Below are 26191 nucleotides of genomic sequence, written 5' to 3'. Positions count from 1 at the left end.
ATAATCCTCCTGGGAAGTCAAATGATTTTAAAAATGAGTCAAGTAATAATGAGAAGAGTTTCATCAAAGAGTTGTCAATGAATCAGAGTTTGAAAACTTTTCTTTTATATATTAGGTTTTTACTCAAACAAAGAGTTTAAACGCATGATTTAAAAAAACATGATTTAAAAAAAACATAAACAATTTTCGTATATTTATAATCTGAAATACGACAATGCGATATGTCTCAAAAATAGTTGCATTTTAATATCTAATTAAATGTTGTAATACTTTAATTAAAACTTTCGTTATGAATCAATTTAAAAAAGTACATGAAGTAATTGGTACAAATAATAAGTAAAAAAATTTGGTAAAAATTGGTAAAAATAATAAGTAAAAAAACAACCATTCAAATACCGAAATACTGGTATTTAAGCTATATAATACTGGTATTTGAAACTAGACAAAATCGACTGAAATCCCTGTTTTCGGTTGGCTAGTATACTGGTATTGGATTCCCTTCGCCTAACCACTTTACTTCTGGGGTGCATACTCTGCTTTTGCTTAACATTGATTTATTCTAAAAACTAATCAAAATATTTGTCACTAGTTTTATTATTAATTTTGTAATTATTTATTTTAAAAAAGTTTCATATTTACCCCCTGGAACATAAAATTATTTATTATTTACTTTTGATAACCAAATGTTTTGTTTAAACATTTTTTTTTATAAAAGTTAACTTAAATGGTGCAAACTTTTGGATAAATTTTTATACTTTTTTTGCTGTAAATTTTAAAATCAACATACTAAATAATCAAAATAATAAAATATAAAAATAAAAAAAAAAGTAAAAAAGTAGTAGTCAGCAATTAGATATCAAAAAGCAAAAAAAAAAAAAATCTGATAAAGAAAAGAAACAAAAACCAAAACTAATTTTGACTTTACAAATTCACAAAATTTGTTTATTTTTTTCTAGAAATGATAGGTATTGAAAAAAGATTCAAGAGTCAAATTATAGGAAAAATTCTTTGCACATAGTTCTGCCTTATCCTTAGCAGAGGTAATAAGATCAGTCCCATGCATGAGAGATGGAATGAAATATTTAAAAAATAAACTGAATAAAAAACTATAATTAAATTTGTAATAGTATTTTTATGGTATTTAAAAAAATACATATATATAGGGGCTATTCTTTGGAAAATAATTTGGACGGTGGTACTCCCGTGCCTGAAAAATTTTGTGAAAATTTTGCCGAATGTAGGTAAAACAATATTTGTAGTTTTAAAAAAAGATAAAAAGGCCCTTAATTTTGAATTAAGGCGACACTCAATACGGTTGGCACTGTTGAAAACGGTCTAGAATATCCCTTGATATATATATATATATAGTTGACATTTAAATTTACTGTTTGTGGTAAAAAAAGGCTTACAAAACTTCTTGTCTTTAAAAGTGAGTACACTTTATGTAATACATATTGTATATTATATACGTAAAGTGTATATACGTAAAGTGTATATATTACGTATATATACGTAAAGTGTATATACGTAAAGTGTATATATTACGTATATATACGTAAAGTGTATACACTTTATGCATAAACCTTAAAATTTAATTAAGGGAACTTATTAAATTTTATCATTTTTTAAAAAATTCCTAAAATGCTTCTTTATAGACAAGAATGTTTTTTGTTTTTTTTATAAAAATTAAAAAGTTCTGAATGCTTTTTTGCTGTTTACATACATCAACTAACAGATAAGTAGAACATGCGCTACATCACAAAGGTAAAACATGCAAGGATAGACTGCTACATTGACTGATAAACAGGTAGAGTATGGAGGAGTGCTGCTACATCAACTAACAAATAAATAAAACATGCAATGAGTGATGCTTTATTGACTGAGAAATAGGTTGAACATGGGAGGAGTGCTGCTACATTGACTGACAAATAGGTAGAACATGGATGGAGTGCTGCTACATCGACTGAGGGGTTTGCTTTTGACAGCCAATCTATCAAATAAAATTTTTTTTTTAAGTTTAAAAACTTTTTCCAGCCTTCCAAATTATTATTTTTTTTAAAACAAATTTTACATTGGTAAAAATTTAAGACAATCCAGCAAAAGTGTATATATTACAGTAGAGTGTGTTCTGTTGTCAAAACAAAACAAAAAACTAAAAGATGAGAAAAAAAGGAAGTCTGAAAACAACTGGTTAATCATCAGTATAAAATTTTAAAAGGAGAAACTTTTTATTTCATTTAACTTTATATTTTTAATTTTTTTTTATTTTCTTGTTTTGTATAACACGGCTGATGATTGCCTTTGGGCTGGAATTATTAGTACCATAAAAAGTTTAATTTTCTTGTTTTATAAATTTATATCTATATAATGTTCTACTAGATAATATAAATAAATCCTATTTATTTATTATTAAGCACTCTTTTACGTGCAAGAATTTTTGTATTTTATTTGCAAATACAAAATATCATATAACATAAATGTGTGTATATACAACCCGTAGATGTTGTCCGAAAGTTTTTTCCATTTTTTGGTTGACAAAAAGTAAATATTAAAATACAAGACCGGAATTATTTTTTTTTATTAATTGATAGACTGCCTGCCCCAACCAAACCCTCAGTCAATGTAGCAGCACTCCCTTGCGAGTCAGGCTATGAGACAGTCGATGTAGCAACACTCCGCGCATGATTTACAGAAAAAAAAAAAAAAAATAAAAACATTTTATTAAAAAAATTAAAAATAAAAACATTTTATTAAAAAAAATAAAAGTGAAAACATTGTTTATATTGTTAAAAACATTCAGAATGTTTTTAAAACATTCTGGTCAATTAAATTTGCGTTTTTGTGGTTTTTTTAAAAAACGATTTATTTGTAATTAAATTAATGGTTTTTACTTTCGTCCAACACGCAAATGTTGGACGCAAGTCAAAAGTAATTAAAAGTGACGTATGTGTTGGCGTAAGAATCACTTTTTTCCTTCCGCCCTTCCCAAAGACAACAAACTATAGATCTATATATATATATATATATATATATGTATATATATATATATATATATATATATATATATATATATATATATATATATATATATATATATATATATATATATATATATATATATATATATATATATATATATATATATAAGTGTTCTCCGGAGCTGTCATCTATACTCTCAAAACTATTCAACAAGTGCTTATCAGAGTCTTGCTTTCCAGCCTGCTGGAAAGCGGCATCTGTTATCTCTATCTTCAAAAATTCTGGAGAGCAATCCGATTCGTCTAACTACCGTCCCATAAGTCTTCTTCCTATCATAAGCAAGGTTTTTGAATCTTTAATTAACAAACACTTAATTTCTCATCTTGAATCTAATAACTTACTTTCTGACCATCAATATGGATTTCGATCTTCTCGTTCTACAGCTGATTTGCTAACAGTAATAACTGACAGGTTTTATCGTGCATTAGATAAAGGTGGAGAGGTTAAGGCCATCGCTCTTGATATTTCAAAAGCTTTTGATAAAGTTTGGCATGCTGGTTTTCTCCATAAGCTTTTTTCTTATGGTGTATCCGGCAACATCTTTAAGATCATTGAATCCTTCCTTTCCAATCGTAGCATAAAAGTTGTCCTTGTTGGACAACACTCTTCTTCTTATTCTGTAACTTCAGGGGTTCCTCAAGGTTCTATCCTTGGCCCTATACTCTTTTTAATTTACATTAATGATCTTCCAGATATTCTCACTTCTAAGGAGGCATTGTTTGCCGATGATACTACTATTTATTCTTGTCGTGATAAGAAACCATCACCCTCTGATTGCTTGGAGGGGGCATTTGAGCTTGAAAAGGATCTCACTTCTGCTACAGCATGGGGCTCACAGTGGCTGGTGAACTTTAATTCAGATAAAACTCAATTTTTTTCAGCCAATCGTTATCGCAATAATTTAGATCTTCCTTTATTTATGAAAGGTGATGTACTCGATGAGTCACCTACTCTTCATCTTCTAGGATTAACCTTTACTTCCAATCTTTTTTGGAAACCATATATCAAATCAGTTGCAAAATTAGCATCTGCTAAGGTTGCATCTCTTTATCAAGCTCGTCACTTTCTTACTTCGGATTCTATTCTCTATCTCTATAAATTTCAAATCCGGCCTTGTATGGAATATTGTTGCCATATCTAGGGCGGATCTTCTAATGATGCCCTTTCTCTTTTAGACAAGGTGCAAAAATGCATTGTAAACATTGTTGGACCTGCTCTTGCAGCCAACCTCCAACCATTATCACATCGTCGTAATGTTGCTTCTCTTTTTTTTTTCTACAAATACTATAATGGGCACTGCTCTAAAGAGCTAGCGTCTCTTGTGCCATCTACTATAATTCATTCTCGTATTACTCGTCATTCAATTAAGTTTCATCCTTTTTCTGTGACTGTTTCTAAGTGCTCCAAAAATGCTTATTCGTCTAGTTTTTTGTCTTGAACATCAGCTCTTTGGAATTCGCTTCCTTCATTTTGCTTTCCTGATTCATATAACTTGCAATCTTTTAAGTTGTCCGTCAATCGTTATCTTGCTCTACAATCTTCATCTTTTCTCTTTCAGTAACTTCCAATTTTAATTAGTGGCTGCTTGCAGCCTTGTTGGAAGCAAAGACGTTTAAATATATATATGTATATATATATATATATATATATATATATATATATATATATATATATATATATATAATGATAATATATATGTAATAATATATATATATATATATATATATATATATATATATATATATAATAATAATAATAATAATATATATAATAATAATAATATATATGTAATAATATATATATATATATATATATAATGATAATATATATATATATATATGTATATATATATATATATATATATATATATATATATATATATATATATATATATATATATATATATATATATATGTTATATTATATATTTATATATATATATATATATGTATATGTATATATATATATATATATATATATATATATATATATATATATATATATATATATATATATATATAATATTTATATATAAACACATGGTGTTAGCCAGGAAAAAAAATCATACAGCGATTTTGCGAAATTGGGAATTTAGATGTGGCAAAAAAAAAAAAAGTTCATTACAATCGGACATTTAAAAAAGTAGATAAGTTTGACATTTTTTAAATACAATTAAATTTCAATCAAAATAAAAGTAAATTTTCAATTTTTGCTGTGTTATATTCATAGCTGAAATGTTTTTCTAATTTATAAATGTTTAATTCTAATTATTCAACTTGTTTCATTTTAAGCAACAATCTATAATAAGTTTTCATTTTTAAATCGCTTCTCTTCTTTTTTTGATGTAGTAGAGAAAACAAGAACAAAAGATAATTGTTTACAGTTTTAATAAATGAATTATTAAATTTATTCATTGAAACTTTGATCTATTTTAATTGCGTACATCACTTTTAAATACAGTTTTAAAAGGTTTAAACGATTAGTTACATATATTGTCTTTTTTATTTTCATTTTTAAATTATGTAAAAATGTAACATTAATGTTAAAAAAAAAGCTAAATTGTATTTAACTTTTAACAAGATATTTTTGACGATTTCCGCGATCCTCTTGTTACTTTTCAAATTGCTAAAACAACTTTTTAATAAACTACTGTCGATAAAAACACTATACATTATCTGTAGGATTGCCAGAATTCCGGCTTTTATGAAGGAAAACACAGTATAAAAAAAATATTTCTACAGCTTTGTATTTTACTCTGTAAAGATCAGATGTTTGGCCTATTTATATGGAAAGATTTTGATTATTTAAGTATTTAAATACTTTAGTATTTTAAAACTAAAAAATTTAAAATACTTTTGAGTTAAGTTGAAAATTGTGAGTTTTTTTTACATTAGTATTCATATTATTTTTTATCATATTTTATTTTATAATTTTTACCATTAGATAAATTTAAAAGTTAAAAAACTTATTTAAATGAAAGTTAAAAGCTTTTAAATGAAAGTTAAAAGCTATTTATTTTTGAAATCTTAATAACTTTTAATTGAAAAACTTGGTTGGCTTGCCGATTTCTGTCAAATATAATGTTTGTTAAAAGAACTTTTGTTGCAATATGCCACTTTGATTTAAATAAGTAACAAAGACATTTAAGGGGCAGAGCAAAGTTCTTTCACTTGATTATGTCTATAATTTTACTGTTGTTGGCATTATTTTTTACATTATACTTTTTACATTATAATTGTTTTACATTATAATTGATACTGTCTGGCAGATCATTTATGAAGATCACAAAAAGCAATGATCGTAAGACCGAGCTTTGAAACTTGCTACTAGTGACCACTTTCCATTCAAGTGTAACGTGTTGATGACTACTCGTTAAATAATCAAGCTAAAATCCAGTCTAAGAGCCCTTTGAATGTCATAAGCTCATAACTTGTAAAGGAGTTGTTATGTTAGGATATCCCAAGTTTTTAGAAGCAAACTTAGCTATGAACAAACCCATGCTGCTTTGAAGTGATTAAATCATTTGCAACGCAGTGTTCCATTATGCTTCTTTGAAAAATGCTTCCATCAGTTGTTTGATGCATTTAGTTGTAGCTGGTTGATTTCATCTTATCAAGATGGTTTTTTTGTACATTTTTTGTACTCTTTGTCACAAGATGCTTGTGTACAGCTCTTACTGGCATCAGACCTTTAGGCTCTAAATCATGGAGTTTTATTATTTTGGAAAAATAATTTTCAAAACTGATTGAAATAGTCATTCAGCAATAAGAATATTTTGGTGGTGGTGGTATGGCTATTGGCTGTTTCTAGCAATGTAATGGTGTTCTTGAAGCCAGGTACATGCAAGTTGGTCTTCATACTGGTTTCTGGGAGATTTGACCACTTTGGTAACATTTTTGGCATGCAGTGCGAATGTGTGTTTATTTTTTGAGAAATTAGTGTGTTTTGCAACCAGTTAGGCCCAACTGAGCAGTTTAAATTAGGCAGTATCTGTAGCCTTGATCGATGTGATACACTGAGAAAGCACTTGATCAGTGCACACCTAAATTAGTTGTGCACTATTTTCAGTTTATTTTTTACTGTTTTTCAATTTTCAGTTTTTAAATGTTCAGAGAGTTTTATAAAAATAATCAGTATTTTTTCAGAAAAATTTTTCATAAAAAAGGTTCAATGTTTTTCATTTTTAACGCAAATAAATTAAACATTAATTAAAGTTAATAAGAGGTATTTATCAGAAGACTTGTTTCAGTTCTTTTATATAGTAGACAATTTTATCAGTCTTGTCTTGAAATAAATTATATTTTTGTTCATAACCTAAATTACAAATATTTGTATTTGTATATGGAAAGTGCTGATTACATATATTTATATTTGAATTTGTGTTAGGAAATATATAATAAATGCATTTATATTTGATTAAACGTATTTGATTCCAACCCTGACTAATTCACCTTAAAATATAGTGTAACTGAATTTTTATATAAATTAATTTATAAACTTTAGCAGGCCTTGCTAAGAAGCATTACACAACTTGCATTTACATACAAAATGGCAATTTGCGTTCAGCAATTTTATGTTGAGCAAACACTTTTTTATTTTGTCATATCTAATTTATCTTTTAATATTGTGTTTGTGATGTTTATTCAGAAAATTTTAAGTTATGAAAGAAAATTTATTCGTAACCGTGAATTTTTTTATGAAAAATATTATATTATGAAAAAGAATTGTATTTAAAAGACTTTAAATTAAATTTTAAAATTTCAATTTAATTTTGAAGTAATGTAGAATAGTTAGACGTAAAATACAAAGTTTAGTTCAAAAGAATGTAAAATAGTTTTGCAATATTTATTGAAGAATTTTTTTTTCATCATGTGCTAACTAATTCATTACGTGAAACGCCTCTCCATCATACATTAAACATGAAAGAAAATTACAATTTTTTTTATTAAAAAAGGGAGAAGTGTTTTTTGTTGAAAAGAATTCTTTTTACAAATGTATATAAAATTTTTTGTTTCTTATTAATTCGATATTGCGTAAAGATCTTTTGACTTATTTATTATTAATTTATTTATGAGCATAAATTTTGTTTACGTATATCTTATTGGTAACTGATTAAATCTATCTTGATCTCTAAATTTAAGTTGTTTATAATCCTAATTTAAAATATTACATTAGTATGTAAAAAAGAAAATAAATAAAAAAATTGTGATAAATAAACAAAAGATTATGTCAAGTATAAGATTGTTTTAAGAAATCAATTGTAAGGAAATATAATTTTTTTCTAATACGGAATTTAGATTTCATCAGTAATTTTTGTTAAATTACTTTAAATGATTTTTAAGACAGTTAAAAATTAAATTTAATTACAGCACGGTACTTTAAAATATGCTTTATATAACTTTTAATAATGTAAATATCAAAGCTGTGTTAAAGTTACATTTATTAGCTTTACTTTCATTACGTGATAAAATCTCATAACAAGGCCTGCCTTTTCTTTTATATAAAAGAATGCCTGCCGAAACCTAAACTCTCATTCCATGTATGCACACCATATTTAAGTCAGTCAATATATGTACACTCCACTGTGACTTTGGCTATAACATTCAGTTATGTAAACATTGATGTGCTTTTTCTATGAAACTTTGAAAAAAATAAATAAATAAATAACAATATTATTTAAAAAACATAGAACTACTTTGATAAAAAATTTTCAAAAGAAAAATTAAAATTAAAAAAAAAGTTCTATGGTGTCTTCGAATGAGCAACCAAAGTCTCTCGTAAACCGCGCCCCAAAAATTTGTTATTGTAACAGTCATGGTACTATGCCACTAATTTACTTTTATGAAAAACTAAAATCTTTAAACATTCTTTGTGTCCTGGACACAAATAATCTTTAAACATTTTTTGTGTCCTGGACAGTCCAAATAATGTTTATATTATGTCTGTTATTTATTTAGGGGTCGTCCATAAAGTACGTACGCCAAAAATTTCGAAAAATTGACCCCACCCCCCACCCCCGGTTGCCATGCGTAAACACAACATTATTTTAGAAATTTAAATATTAGGAATCGTCCATATAGTACGCCGGGAATGAATAAAAATATTAAGTCATCAAAAAGTGGTGATATTCTTTATATTTCAAAACGTACTATTCGATTAAAATAATTGCTCAATACTTTTCAAAAACAATATGAAGTATAAAAAGAATTTTGGAATTTCTTCATATTTTAATTTTTAATTAGTTAGCGCGATGACTGTGTTGTTAAGGGTAACAACTTTAAAAGCTAAAGTTTTAAAGTATTGTTAAACTTTAAATATTAATTTTTGAAATAGTTATTTAAAAAGTATTTTTTACAATTTTATAAATTTTTTTTTGTAAAAAATATTTTATAATGAAAATAAGATACTATAAATTATTTCAAAACTAAACAAACAACCCCCGTTTGCATTTATTGTACCTTGTAAATTTAAGTTGTGCTTTAAATAGTTAGTTAAAAATTAGTTTGAAGGCAGAATTATTAAAATGAATAATAATGAAAAGTACAAAATTATTTACCAACAAGTAGCAAAAGCTATGCCACAAAAAAGTAAACAGGAGCAACAGAAAGAAGCTAATCGATTGTGGTATAAAGTTTAGCATAAAGAATTGATGTATGAATCAGTTTTAAAAGAACTCACACGAAAAACAATAGAAAGCAAAAGTCAGTTGATGTCTTTTTGGTCTAATGTAAAAACATCAAAGAATCAATCAATTGCAGTGAAGCTTCCTCTCATAAACGAAATATCAGATGAGGGACCAGAAGCTTTGTTAACATCCGATGAAGCAGATAAAATAGATTTTATAATCGATGAAACACTAGCTACTTCTTCTAAATTTGATACTCAAAAAAGTGAAAAACCACAAACAAAAGTACCAATTGATCAGCCGCAAAAACCTCATACTCCCCAACAAGAGAAAATTCAAACTGAAATTTCGCAGTTAAAAGAGCAGCTGTTAACATTGGTAAATGTGCGCCGTGCAGGGTTGATAACTGACGAACTTAAAATAAAATCAATTTTTGTTGAAAAGCAAATAAAAAAAACAAACCCGTCTTAAAAAAATGAAACGCGAGGCAATCCGTCAAAGACAACGGAGAGCAAGTTTGAAACGAACACTTAAAGATATTGTTGATGACATGCCCCACTTAAAATCAAAACTTTCTAAATTCAATAGAGAAAAAAATGGTAGACCAGCTGTAATTGAAGATCAGCCAGATCTTCTTAATGCCATCGTTAACATTGCATCAATAGGAGCCGCTGCTAGCGATAGACGAAGATTGCAGGAGTTACGTTCATGTAAGACACTTGATGACTTAAATAAAAGCCTACTAAAACTGGGTTATTGTTTATCGCGATCTGCAACTTATTTAAGACTGATGCCTAAGCGATCAAACACACTTGAGGGAATACGTCACATTAAGACAGTTCCTGTGAAATTGATCAGGACTGCTAATACAGCTCGTGATAGGCATGTCGATGCTGGATTTACATTTGCGTGCATGCAATACATGGATGAAATTTGTTCAATGTTTGGTCCAGATTCATGCTTTTATTTAAGTCTAGACGACAAAGCCAAAGTACCATTAGGATTAGCAGCTGCAACAAAACAATCACCAATTTTGATGCATCTGATTATCAAGTACGTTTACCAGATCATGATTTTTTAGTGGCTTCCAGACATAAACTTATACCGTCTGTTTATGCAGCTTGTATTATTGATCCAAACAAATTTGCTGACGCAGTGTCATATTCTGGACCAACGTATATTGCTATTAGATCTATGAAGCATGATAGCAGCACTGCTTTTACTCATGGCCGTGATTTGGAGCATCTTGTTTCAATTGAAAATTTTAAGCTTCACATTTGTACTCCAGAAGGTCAGGTAAAACCTATATTTGTTGTTGCATGTGATGGAGGCCCTGATGAAAATCCAAGGTTTCCCAAACCATTGCAAGTTGCAATTGCAAGATTTATAAAATGGAATTTGGATGTCTATCTAACAGGAACTCATGCACCTCATTATTCAGCATATAACAGGGTTGAATGGCGTATGGCTCCGCTGAGTCGAGAGTTAGCAGGATTGGTTTTGCCACATGATCATTTTGGGACACATCTAAATGCATCTGGAAAAACAATTGACATTGATTTAGAAAAAAAAAATTTTGCTAAAGCTGCAGAAACTCTAGCTGAGGTATGGTCTGATATAGTAATTGATAACTATTCTGTTTGTGCTGAATATGTTGAACCTTCCCAACTGTCACCAATACCAGAGCAAGATTCAAAATGGATTGAAAATCACGTAAGACAAAGTCAGTATTTTTTAATGATTGTTAAATGTGATGTTCCGAGTTGCTGTAAATCTTGGTGAAGTTCCTGGAAAAAATATTTTCCTCAACGTTTTTTACCAGGTCCAGTTGTAATGTCTCATGCTGCTGAAGGATTTTTTATTCCTGAGCCAAAGGTAGCACGAAGTATTCCTAAACCTTACTTTTCTTCTCTAGCGCAGCGCTTGGGATATATAGGTTCAAAAATTTCGATGGAAGCTTCCTTTGATTTGTACTGCCCATCAATTTCACAACAAAAAATTGATCAAAGAACTTGCAAAACCTGCAAAATTTATCACACTTCTAAACCAAGTGTTAAGCGTCACAAATGCGTGTTTAGAAACATAATTAACACTACCTCTGAGGAAAATAAAAATGACGATGAAAACAATGATACTCAGTTAACAATAAATGAAAGTAATTCTGATCAAATTCATGTCATCGAAAACATATTTGATTGGGTGAAATCACCCTTTGATTTAGATCACCAACAATTTAAATTAATTGATTGATGAAGACTATATTATTAATTTTGTTTATACAATATTAAAACGATGTTTTGAAACCTATAAAGATAACAGTTTTTTTTTTTAGTTTGGGATTACTTAAAAAATTTTTATCACCCTGCCCTTAACCACAACCTATACTTTAAAGGTACCAAACAAACACTCTTGCCAGTTTGCATCTTTTTTTTTTTCTGCTCACTATCACGAAGTTGATCAGTTTCTATTTTGTTTTGAGCATCTTGGTAAGTAATATAAAAATAATTTTTCAGATCATCATCAACAAACAGTTTTTCATTAGCTTCATTAGATTGATATCTTTTCTTTTTCTGAAGCATCATACAAATCTAAAACTTTTAATTTAACCTTGTTTTTGCGTTGAATTGCAATTCTCATTGATTTTTAATTTCTGCAATAACCCTGTTCGCTATAACACCATTACAGTTAACATGTTTATCATGTTTCATGGGTCCATCTTTTATAAAGAAAAAGAAACGCATGACATCTCCCTTTGATGGAATTCTTGATGGTAACAATTGAGTTAATGGTGTTCCTAAAAACCAGATATCTATGTCTTTTCTTAAAACCGGTCTATCTGTAATTGGGTTAAAGCGATGAGTAGCGCCCAAGTATAAAAGTGCAATACTTAAAATTAAGTTTCATCTAATATATTGATAATCTTTGATAATTTACCTTAAAATAAAAATAAATGATATTTAAAGAGATTTTAAGAAAGATATAAAAATATATTATTAAAGATAATATACATATTAAAATTTAATTAATTATCAATTAAATATTATTTATATGCTTTATTTATAAATTGGTTTTTTTTTATTTATTTATTAATTTATATTATGTTCATATTATAATTATTTTGTATCATTTATGTAATAATTGCCAAAAATTACGTGACGTACGTAAATGTGACATATCGTAAATTTACGTAAAAAAATTTCTTACTAACAATTTTTTGGGAGCTGGTGGCAAGGCTTAACCACTACTAAATTGGTTTAAATTTGTTTACTTATTCTAAAATAGATAAAGGTATTGGAAAATCAACAGGGAGCAAAATTTTAAGAAAAAAAAAATTTTCGCTATACATTTCTAGAGCACCCTAATGTTACATACATTACAATAACTTGCAACATTTTATCTTAATACCTTTTTATGAATTGATTTGATTTGATAGTGAACAAAACTTTTTATGTGTTGATTTGAGTATTTTAAATGAACAAAATTTTTAGACTTCCTGGAGTTGGTTTTTTTAATGATGATGATATAGTCGATTTTGTTCTTCGAAAAAATCTTGGATCTTTTCCTGTTTATTATTCATCAAATGTATGAAGTTTTTTGGTTGTTTTTATATATATTCAAGTTTGCATTTAAGATAAAAATTTAATTTATTAATGAATTAATCTTTAAACACTTTTTTTATTATTTTCAATTATATCATTAATACTTTTTAATTTATAGCTATTTTTTTATTAGTATAATTTATGTTTATTTGTTTCCTTCCATTCATTCCGTCATTCATTTGTTCATGTTTAGTTTTTTTATGCTTTTTGGAGTAACATTAGTTAAAATTTTTGGTTTATGAACATTTTATTTGTAGACATAATATAGAACAGAAGAAGAATCAAAGACATTTTATTTGTATTTTTTAAAACTAAAAGGTAGAACCTAATCCATTATTCAGAATAAACAATCTATATTTAGAACAAACATCTAATATTTAGAATAAATATTTAATATTTAGAATAAATATTTAATATTTGGAAATAAATAATTAATGCTCAGAAATTAATTACTAATATTGAGAATAAATATCTAATAATCTGTAGATTGTAGTTGACTTTTGGTATCCAGGATTTTAAACTCCAGGGTTAAAAAATAATGAACTCAAAAAAATATTTATTCTTACTTTATTCAAGTTGATTACCTGTTGTTTATATGAATAAAGTATTTTCAAAATATTGAATACCCTTATCTGTATTTTTTTGTACCAGCATTTAATTTATTATGTACTGTCAAGGTGACATAATGGTAGGTAAGGTGGTATAAAGGTGGTAAAAGGCGGGATAATGGTAGTTAAGGCGGGGCAATGGTTGTTAAGGTGGGGTTATGGTAGTTAAGGCGGGGTAATGGTAGTTAAGGTAGGGTAATGATAGTTAAGGTGTGATAATGGTAATGACAAATCAGGATCAAAATTATCATGATCACCCTGGTAACATGTTATCCAGTACAACCTGTTGCACGCTCTGCTGCTTTGTAGACTTGTTTTTTTTAAACAAGGAGTAGTTAACTCTGACTTAAAATACCTGTCTTGGCCTTCTAATGTTAAGTTGTTAGAATTGTTTTTAAAAAAATACTTTGCAGTGGCTATGCAATTTTTCTGTTATCTCCTTATGAAAGCTCTAAACATCAGTTTAATGATTCTGAGACAAGTAGGTATTAGGTTTTCCCTTAGCACTTTGGGATGAGGAAACTGCATAGCTCATTGCTTAGGATGAAGCTTGTTTAACACAAACTTAAAACGAACTTAAAACAAGATTTGTTTGCTTTGTTTTAAGTTTTTATAGTTATTAGAATCTTAAAATACTTTTAGATTTCAATAGCTTAACAAACTTAAATTATGTTACTTAAGAAGTCAAATATTTGGTTTGATATTAAGGGAATTTTATATATATTTTTTTTCTTTTTAATTTGCTCTTTGTTTTTATAACATTTAAGAATTTTCATTCAAAAGCAGATATCTTGTGAAAGGTTTTTGGCTGAAATTTTAAGTGTTTTTTAACCAGGTATACCAAAATAATCACCTATAAATAGCTTTAAAAAAAGTTTATACTTACAAACAACTGTTTTTTTTTTAATATATAATTGATAAAATTTGCTCCAAATACAATTTATTTTCAGTTTTTTAATGAAATTTTGAGTTTTATGAAGGAGTCAAGTTCTCTATGAATGAGTCAAATTCTTTCTATGATTAAGTCAAGTTTTCTATAATTTTTTTTTAATTCACTCCTAGCAAGGTTACAAATAACCACTATTAGGTTGGGAGTTACTAGAAAACAAAAAATAAAGTGCAAGTGCAAGGAAGACTTGAAATTACTTAAAATACAAGGAAGACTTGAAAAGTTGAAAATTGTATGAGTCAGGAAAACATGAAGATGAGAGTGGGGGCTGAAGTGGGGGAAAAAACTAGATGAATAAAAGTTTTTAGAGTATGCAGAGACAGATACAGTAAAAGAATGAGACTTTGCTTAATGACAAGTAAAGCAGGAATGAGTTTTAGTTGATGGAACTAAAGATGATAGCTCCTTTGAGCATCAACTTGATAAAGAGAGGCAACCTTGGTAGATGCTAACTTTTCAATCGATTGTATATATAGTTTCCATGAGAGGTCTGTAGTAAATGATAATCCAAGAAGACGTAAAAAAGAGGACTCAATGAGAGGGATGCCATTCATTAATATAGGAATGTCAATATTAATGTGATAGTTGTTTGCAGTAAAAAAGTTTTGTTGGAGTTGATTGAGTTCTCTAATTTCAATTAAGACTACAGCACCCAAAAATATTAAAAACAAAAAAGCTATCAACTATTTCTTCATCAGATCTCAGTATTGATGGCAATTATAGTTTAATATAGACTCCAATAGTTACATGTGTAGCCTGGCATATTTTTATGTATCAAATCACTGCTTGTATCAGTTTACTGGTTGTATTAATTTACTTGTGAAATTTGAGTTTTTGAGAAATCCTCTGGCTATTCTTTTATGTGATTTTGTTTAGCACTGTTACACTCAATCAATCTTTTACTTTGATCAATATTGTTCTTCGAAGATTTTTTATTTTTTGTTGCAATATTATTACAGAAAAATTTTTTTATTCTTGATTCCATTTTTTACTACTATATATCTTAATATATGTTATCATATTTGAGCTTTATGTATATATATATATATATATATATATATATATATATATATATATATATATATATATATATATATATATATATATATATATATATATATATATGTATGTTTACATATGTCATATTATACATTACTCTATTGTCATTTTGGGGTTAGTTCTTCTATTTAGTCTTTTTTTTAAGGTTTAAAAATGCATTTTAAAAACTTGTTACCAAACTTTTATCTGATCATCATAGTAAGATCATTATCATATTCTTTCTTTTTTCTACAAATAGTTTTTCTACATAGTTTACTTAAGTAAAGAGTTTCAGTAAATACACCTCAAACAGGTAGAAATAAGGAAAAAAAGAGAGATATTGATCTTGTTGATGTTTTATGAATTAAAAATAAGAAAACTCATTGTTACACTGATTGTGGTTCTAAGAGAGTGGAAAGGAACTTTGGCTTTGGAAATACTAAAAGAAGTTGTAAATGTTCTTAAGGAGAAATCAATGCATTTAATGTTGCTAGAATTTTTAAATTGATGCACTACATGGTTTACAAAAAAAGATCAACAGAAAGTCATGAGCAGGGCTGAAAAAAAATCTTTTTTTTTTTTTGAGGAAAAAACAAAAACTGTGGGGTTTTTTTTTTTAAAAAAAAAAAGACTCAAAATCCATGGGTTTTTTAATTTAAACACTTTTTATTTTAAATAGGCTGTGTTTAATCAACTTTTTCAATTAAAAAAGCATAAAGTGTTCATTTAACTAAATTATATATTCTTAAATTAATAGGTGCATTCACATATATAGTTCTATTTGTAAACATAACCCTGCTTTACTTTCCCATTTTAAATTTAAAAGTGTTTTAAAAATATTAATTTGGTTTAAATTGACATTTTTTCTAATGGTTTATTCCATGGTTTAAACCATTTGGTTTAAACCTATCAAATCTGGTTAATCACTAGTTTTATTTGCTCGTTTTTATTGTGGTTTTTTGCTTGTGCCTTAATGATAATTGGTTGTGTAACACTTCCAATTGTTTCCAAATTAATTAAACACTTTTAGTTGTTTCCAAATTAATTAAACACTTTCAGTTATTTTTCCAAATTACATTTCTAAAACTCAATAGCAGGTTGGTTGGTTTTCCTTGTACTTTTATGTGTTACATTGTTGACAATGCCAACTATGAATCAAGTAAGACCAGGAATGGGTTTGCTGTAAAGCTTGGGCTGATTAGCTTGAGCTAATTAAATGTGATGAATATAAAACTTGTAGCCTGGGCTAATTAAATGTAGTGAACATTTTTTGGGTTTATCATGCAAAGTTCTTTTTCTTCTTTTTTATCACAATACAAATCAATAATTTTTCAGAAATTTGTTCAGCATTGAAGTAATCTACTGTAAACTTTTTACCTTACAATTTATTAATCAAATAGAACTCCTTAATCCATTTTCTTATCTCTTCTTGCTTGTACATCATTATTATTTTAATTTTTGTTACTTATCTAAAAATAAGTAAGTTAACTTATAGAGAATTAAATATGCTTTAAAATGGATATAAGAATGAAAAAAAGCTTATGGCATTTTAAATTCAGTTAAAGTTAGTCTGGATTTTTAGTCATTTAATAACTTTGTAACCTAGTAACTAGGTTTAAATTACTACATTTAGGCAATCATGAAAAAAAACTCTTTTTTTAAAAATATTTAATACTAAAAAAAAATTTAGCTCTAAAAAATTGATTTGATTAAAAAAAAGGTTTTAAGTTTACTTAGTTTATGAGTTTCAGACATTCACTAGCAACCAATTCTTCACTAACAGCCAATTGTAACCTTCACTAACAGCCAATTATAACCTTCACTAACAGCCAATTATAACCTTCACTAACAGCCAATTATAACCTCTTTTTCTACTAATGGTTACTATGGTTGCTGCTCAAGTGAGTTTCGTCAACTCTGGCTCCATCTGCATAAATTCAGTCTTGTGTGACTTGTTATTCAGTGAAGCATTCTTTTACCATAACCATTATTAGTAAAAAACATTTAATTTTTTTCCTCAAACCTTAATGCTTCGAAATTCTCTCTCACTTTCTCCCACGTTATTCTTGATTTGTACAACTTTTGAGAATATTGTCTTCTCAGCAAGTAGGGTTTGGTTGATTTGGTTTAAGGGTTGGGTTAGGTTAATTTAAGTGCTGCAAGTTTCAAAAAATATTTCACTTTTAGAGAATTATAAATTATTGTTTCTTTTTTTTTTTTAACTTTTAATATTTTCAGGGTTAAAAACATTTCCAATGATTTTACCAGTTTCAAAAAGTTACCTATGAATTTATCATGTTTTAAAATTTCTTTTCAAAATTTTTCTTCAAGTATGAATTATGCTAAAATATTCCTAAATTAATATAGTTTTCTATAGTTTTTTCTTTTTAGTAAAACTAAAAAATCTTGAATATTTAGTATTTATAATTTCAATTTTCACTTATATATTTTTTGTTTTTTACCTAATATTATTGAGATTTTATTCAGATTTTCTGTGTTTTATAGTTATTTACAGTTAAAAATATTTTAAAATTCAATATATTTTATTTTCTATTAGGTATTAATTTTAAATGGTAAGACAGGTGAAGAAATTCTGAGTTCTTATAAAACATATTCTGTTGTCCACTCATCTCCATTAAGTGTAAGCATGGAAGGTTATGGGAATGATTTGCTTCTATACTGGAGCTCAGAATGTCATCATTACAACATAAATGAAGAACATTTTCAGATAGTAAATGGAACAGATATTCAAATAGCATACAATATGGATAGCTGTAAAAGTAGATTCAACAGCTCAACCATAACAAAGTTAAATTTAATGGATTCTGAGACTGGTTTTCCTGGGCATGAACTTTATTATTCAAGTATGAAAAAGTTCCTGGTTTTTAAACTTTTAAAGTTGTTGTCTATTAGAAAGATAAAAAAATTTAGTTTATTGATAATTTTTAAATAATAAAAAAGCTATGATTTGATATCATAAATTATATGATTTGATACCACAAATGATATAAATTTTTAAATGATATAAAGATTTTTTTTTAGCTGAATAAAATATAGGTGATTTTATTAAACTAAAATGCTTTTAATCAGCATTTTTTTTCTAGACAACCATCTTAAAAGTTTATTTTTTTGCAACTTGTGAAATAAATTTTCAATAAAGTTTTTTTGTGGTTTCCTCTGGCTGTTTTTGTTATAAACGACTTTGGTGAGTTAACCACTGTGTTTTATCGTCGGGGAAAGTGCAAATCTGCGTAACTAAAATTGGCACTATAATTGAATATTAATAATTTTATAACCAAATATCTATTATTAACATTACAAAGAATATTAATAATCTCTATGCTAAAATAAACCCAAAATCTGTTGAAATAAAAAATATATAAAGTTTTAACCTTCTCCAGTAAAAATTATGTAGTTTAGGTATAATCAAATGATAGTTATGCGGATTTGCACTATTCTCGAGGTTATGTTTGTTTGATACACACTAGTTTTGTCTTGTTTGATAGTACATCGGTTTGATTCATTTTGCTTGTTCTGTTTAGACCCATATTGGACTGGTTTGAATCTAAATTGACCTAAGTTATTGAAGCGTTTGTTACTGGTTTATTTAATAGTTTGTAAAATTCTTTTAGTTTTAACATTTATTTTGCATCTTATTTTTTAGACAGTTCTATAAACAATATTTTAAAGAAATCTGTTATCCAGACTATGTTTCAAAATGGTGTTATTGCACAATCTTTATCAAGCAAAAGAAAACAGTCGAGTAAAAGTTTTGACGTGGTATTTGCTGTGAATAATATTCAACCATCATTGGTTAGGATTATTCGAAATAAAGATTTAGCTTGTATCGATGATTTAAGAAAAAAAGCGAAAAAGGGTTTGTATTTTTTCTAAAGCTTTTTTTTAAACAATTTTTATTTTCAATTTTATTTTATTATTACATTTGTTATTCAACTCTAGTTTTTTTGTCACTAGTTTGTTTGGTTTTTAATTTTTTGCTTATTTACACATTTATTATTTATTATTTTATTTCACAGGGAATTTTGACAATGTTGTTGATATAAAATCCAATAAAGCAAAAGGCATATATGATCGTGGAGACACCGCTGTAAATGTTTGTTTACAATCCCGTTACAACGGAACTTTGTTTGACGATTTCAAAAGTATGCAAGCTAAAAATTTTAATAAAGGAACAATGACTTTATACAGGTATCAAGTAACTTGTGCATGCGAAATAGGTATGAAATGCGCTAAAGTTCTTCCACAACACAAACAGGGTTGGACTGGTTACATGGGAAGTATGGGCAATGGTTATTTCAATAATCGCAAAAATGTTTATATAAATAAATAGATTTTATATATAAATATGTATCTATAATTTTTGTAAAAAAATATTTTTTTAAATTCTCCGGGTTTATGATGGTTTTATAATTGGAAATTTTAAAAACATAATTTTTAATGTAAACAATTTTGAAAAATGTATGTATATACACACGATATATTTATGTAGAAAATTTTTTCCTCGTGTATTATTATTATTTCATTTTATTTATTTTTTATTTTAGGTTGGTGTAATAAAGTATTTAATAATTGTTTATGTAAATTATTTATGTAATAAATTTTTTGGAGGAATTATTCGTTATCATAAGATATATTATAAGATATTTTGGTTTAACAAACCATAATATCTTATAGTACTGAAACATTTTTTCATCGATAAATGTTATTCGCATCGTTCTTTGATATAACAGGTGGAGTTCACATTTTTTTCGATGTAATGGTAGACTGCCAGTAGTAAAAAGGCGCATAAATCAATCCGAAATAGTAGTATTTTATTAGAGATATCATTTGTTGCTGTTTTGCAAAATCTTACGGTAAACCTAAATTAAATAAAACTTGATTATTTTAAATTAGCTGTTGTGTCACTTAATGAGTTTTACTCGTCGACAGACGGTTTGTTCTCCGAAAGCTTTATCGCATTAATTTAGATTTTTTTTTTTTTTTCTAAAATTTGAGTTTTGATTTTTATGACTTATTGCAACGACAATTACTTTGCAAATCATTGTCATTCCAACATGATAAAAAAAATCTTTTAATTAACCCATATCCTACCACGATCCCCATTTGGGGATTTTTGGTTTTAGTTAACAGTAGTTGGTAGTGGATGCCATTTTTTGTATTTGGCGACATATTAGCTCTTTTAACACTTCATTTAAGTGACGTGTGTCAAAAAAGTGCTACTTTTGCCTGTTGTTTTGAATTTAGAAGTCAATAATGTGAAAACACTGAGGTAAGTTATGCATAAAATTAATACTGTGTTTCAAATACATAAATTTTACAGTTGTTTATAATTGAATACATTCAACATTTGTCACATGGTTAATTTATAGGTTATAATAATCATGTGTAGTGTAAGGTTTGTTTTTAAATCATATTTAAAATTATAGTCATTTTAATGCTGATACCCATTTGGGGATCATGGCAGATACAATGTTCAAAGTTGATGATATTTCATAGTATTAGTTATTTGCCTATATCTACTTGCCAATAACAAAAAATTTATCTAATTTCTTGATATGGGTACCAGACAATTTCTCTCACTTACTCAATTAGAAGATATGATTAATGACCCGAATTTCTTTGATGAGGATGAACCAGATGCAGTTGTAGATATCGTTGAAATTCCAACCGATAACGTTGATGTTGTATCCGACTTAGAAGACTTTGATGAAGATGTTTTAGAAGTTACCCGTCCAAGAGACGTACCTGGTAGAGTAGAAGTACATTCTTGTGCAATTCCGATAGCATCTACGTCTAGTGGTTGTCATACAGCATCTACATCTACGCAATCAGACGAAACAAATCCATCAACTAAGCGCCAGAAAAAAATTAGGTCTTCTACAGATTGGCAAAGAACAAGCGCTGACTTTGCAAAGGAGATGGACCAAGATAATGAAATTTTGGAAATGAGAGAAAATCTTAAAACAACACTTGCAGGAAAACCTCCCGTTGAAGTATTTGAGTCATTGTGGAACGAAGACGTTATGGATTACATTGTGAAGCAGTTCTTGATATATGCAGTGCAGAATAACCGCCATCACTTTACTTTCTTTGTAGACTGTTTAAAAAAAATTCATTGGTTTTCTGTTGCTTACAGGATACCATTCATTGCCACAAGAGCACATGTACTGGTGTGAGGACAAAGATGTATGTATTGAAAGTGTGCGAAAATGTTTAACAAAAAGTAGATATATTGAAATAAGAAGAAATTTACACTTCAATGATAACTCTGAAATTAGAGTTCGGAAAACTACAAAGAGTTTTAAAATAAGTCCACTAATAACTAAAATGAACGAACAATTTAAAAAATTTGGTGTGTTTTCGAAGAATTTGAGCATCGACGAACAAATGATCCGTTATTATGGCCATCACTATTTGAAACAGTTCATAAGAGGAAAACCGATAAGATTTGGCTTTAAAGAGTGGGCTATGTGCTGCTCCGAAATAGGTTATTGCTTTCATGTAGAACTGTACGAAGGAAAGCAAGCTGATACGTATGAGGTAAATGGATTGGGTGCGTCCGTTATTTTAAAAAATATTTCAGTTATCACAAATCCATCGAATCATGTGTTTTATTTTGATAACTTTTTTACAAGTTTGAGCTAATGAAAGATCTGAAAAAAAAAAACATTGCAGCTACTGGTACAGTACGTTCAAACCGTATGAACAGTTGTCCCATAATATGTCTGACATATGTCTAACAATGAAATGAAAAAAGAACATCGGGGCGCATTCGATTATCGCTTTGATGTGAAAAATCAGATATTTGGAGTAATATGGAAAGATAAAAATTGTGTAAAAATGTTGTCAAACCACCAAGCTCTGCAACCACTACAGAAAGTAAGCAGATGGTCAAGGATGGACGGAGAAAAAGCAGGTAAAAATCCATCAACCGCAATGCATACAACGCTACAATAAATATATGGGTGGAGTGGACAGATTGGATTGGTATATCAATAAGTACAGAATCAAAATAAGATCAAAGAAATGATAATTTCTTATTTTCACAAATCTTATTGATATGACAGTGGTGAATTCACATGCATTATACTGTCTAGCAAACAATACGAACATACCGCTGCAAGAATTTAGAAGAAATATCACAAGGGCCTACTTACGAGCTTCTTCAATTATTTCCAACCCAAAATATGCTGGCAGGCCATGTTTACAAAAATTGTTGCAAAATCGAATTCCTGAGGATATTAGGAAAGATCCCGTTGGACACCATATAGAAAGGACGAAGGAAGGAAAACAAAGAAAATGTGCCGTTTGCAAAAAGAACACGAGGAAACAATGTTCTAAATGCAATGTTGGCCTACACATGGATTGCATGAGAAATTGGCATACACTATAATTTACAAAACTATCTATATGATAGTTTTGTAAATTATAGTAATTGTAATTAAAATCTAATAAAATATTATAGTTATCTATTATTTTACGCTATATCAGCCACGATCCCCAAATGAGACTTTGTATAAATATTATTTTTTTTAACAATGTTTTTTTTCTTTTATTATTAATTTAACTTGGATAAATACTTTTCCAGTTAAAAAAACAATTATATTTTACAAAATAAATGTTTTAAAAAATTTGGCAGGTAATGGGTTAAAACAACTACAAATCTTTATAGTTCCTTGGTAAGATTATTTTATAAGAAGTCTTGAATTTGTAATAGCTATTTTTAAACTGCATTATAGGCTTTATCAACATAGAAATGCTGTTAAATAGTATGCTCGTTAAAGTGAAGTTGCAGTGTTGTTAAAGTTATAGTTATATCGTTTTTCATATTTTAAAGTCCTAATTTTCATATTGTAAAGTAAATAAATGGGAAATAGTAAAAATCTATTACGAAGAAAGAAACGTTGCAATGTATTTTATAAAAAGAAAGAAGTTAAATCACTTTTAGAAAGAATAATAATCCTCAATTCAATAGCCTGCGAGAAGCTAAAATTAAATCCAGATAGCAATCAAGTTTTTCTTATGATAATGAGAGTTGTAATATTATTATGAACTTTAAACTTTTAAAGTTTGTTATTAAGGATTATTTATTTTGTTCTGCATGTAGCTTAAATGATGTTATTTTGGTAGACCAACTTACATCAAGAAAAGGATATGTGATTAAGTTACGCTTGACATGTCAAGCATGCAAATATAATAAAGAAAATACATCCAATGATTTGTTAATCCAATGATGTGCTGAAAAAGTTAAAGGTCAAATAAAATTTTAAACTATGGAATGGCCATACGTAGCAATAAAAATGCAGTCTTTAATATGAAGAAGTCGATTTTGGCAATATTATGGCATTGCACTGGGTTTGGCAATAATAAGTACAGTCACCAGTTTTGTTAACCAGGTAGTACAAGTAGATACAAATACAAGAAATTAGAACCAAGTGTACCATATAGACCAAATAAAAATTTCCCCATGTAGATCCATTTAATACTTCGCCTTGTCTTTGTAGAATTGTCTTCTGATGAGTTATTGAAAAAATATTTACACATGGGTAAATTCAAAATTCAAATGAGGCGCTCAATAATATTATTTGGAACAAATGTCCAAAACATAATTTTGTTAGTAGAACCATATTTTTGTCAGTAGAGCTTGGTGTTTACTCAGCAATACTGGAGTTTAATCAAGGGTCTTTTGGAATACAGTTAGTCTCCAACCAATACGGAATTTTATGTAGTTAGCGTTTTTTTAAACTTTTATGTCGCAGATATAGTTACAGATTTGAAGTTTTGAATAAAAAATCAACTAATGATCCAAAAGAACGAAGAAAAACCATAAGAGCTATTAAAAAATGGGACTTATTGACATTGAAGACCAATCTGACGTTCCAAAAAGCTATTCTCGAGAAGCTTTTTAACAATAGTTTATTTTTAAAATGATTTTTATGACACTATGATTTTTTCGTCTTTTTTATTCTCTTTAAACATCATAACTTGGTCAAAAATTTATCAATTTGCTTGAAAATTTCAGGAAATGTTTCTAACAATAATCTTCAAAGGATGACCATTTACCTTTTTTTGCGTATTTGTATGACTCTTTTACAAAAATTTAAAAACAAATCGAAAAAAAAAACAACTTTTTAAAAAAATGTTCACAAAAATGATACAAAAATGAGTTTTAGCTTTTATAATTTAATTTTTTTGCTCATTCTCTAGTACAGTATGTATAGAGAATGAATTTGTTAAATTTGATTCAAAATGAACTTTTCTTGAGTTAGTAGTAGCAGTTCTAGTAGTTCTTGAGGTTTGAGGTTTGCTATGATTTTTCATCAAAATGTACTTATTTTTTAAAAATTGAAAAAATTTTAATATTTACAAAATTTTAAAATTTTTTTAATTTTTTTTTATTAGTTGATGTAAATAATAGTTTGCTTACAAATATAAATCAATAAAGTTATTTTTTTCAAAAAAAAACTTTTTGGTGATAAACCACCTTAAAGTATTGTCAATAGTATGCTCAATTGCTCAAATATTGCTCTCTGCAATTTATTCAAAGGTACTAGTCAATATTTTCATCTACAATTGCAAAAATATAATACTTGATCTGTCTGAGTAATGACTATTGCTTATTAATCAATTTCTTTTATATTCCGAAGAAAAATCTACAGTAGTAGAACAAAGTAATATTTACATTATTTATTGATGTGACAATCTTTTAATGTTTGTTATCTTTAATATTTAATTTAATTAAGAATTACTATTTTTAAGTTAAACGAATCGCATACTTTATTGATATAAATCTAAGAAGTTAGCATGTAAATGTTATTAAAATATTATTTATTTAATTCTGTATATATGTTACATACCAATTTCAAAAAAAGTTTAATAATTATTACAGTTGTTGTTGTCCTTAGGCCCATCTACACCTGCTATGGTAGGTATTTATATTATTTATAATTTTTTTTATTTGTACATTTATAAAGTTTCAACTTTTTAAAATTTTTCTTTTGTTTCTCATCTAATATTGAACTAATTTCACGTTTGATGACAAGTAAGTTTGTTATTAGGAATTACTAATCATTAAGTATATGAATTGTATACTTTATTAATGTATACCTAAAAAGGTAAAATGTATATGTTTTTAAAAATATTTAAATTCTTTTTATTTAATGCAAATTGCAAATATGTTGTTTAGACGCCCAAATTGTGCTAAATAATTTTTTGAGGCTAAGTAAGTATTTATTGATTTAGATGATGTTATGTTAGAAAGAATTGTTGGCAGAAAACTCTGTCACAAATGGTATGATTCTGACTATTCAAA

At 27.4% G+C, this 26191-nt stretch overlaps 1 protein-coding gene across 4 annotated transcripts in view; it reads left to right on the top strand.

Moving 5' to 3' along the window:
* Positions 1-20490, top strand: part of LOC100208465 (uncharacterized) — a 37947-nt gene extending 17457 nt beyond the window's left edge. For all 4 annotated transcript variants that reach the window (XM_065808255.1, XM_065808254.1, XM_065808256.1 and 1 more), the window contains exons 6-9: positions 13153-13246; positions 18416-18722; positions 19523-19735; positions 19896-20490. In XM_065808255.1, the coding sequence (XP_065664327.1) occupies positions 13153-13246; positions 18416-18722; positions 19523-19735; positions 19896-20209 (928 nt within the window). In that variant the 3' untranslated portion in view covers positions 20210-20490. The remainder of the gene's footprint in view (positions 1-13152; positions 13247-18415; positions 18723-19522; positions 19736-19895) is intronic.
* The last annotated feature ends 5701 nt before the right edge of the window (positions 20491-26191 follow it).

Source organism: Hydra vulgaris, chromosome 10, assembly GCF_038396675.1.
Source record: "Hydra vulgaris chromosome 10, alternate assembly HydraT2T_AEP".
NCBI classification, from domain to species: Eukaryota; Metazoa; Cnidaria; class Hydrozoa; order Anthoathecata; family Hydridae; genus Hydra; species Hydra vulgaris.
The sequence above is the reverse complement of the archived record's forward strand: the minus strand, read 5'-3'. Positions and strand labels throughout refer to the sequence as shown.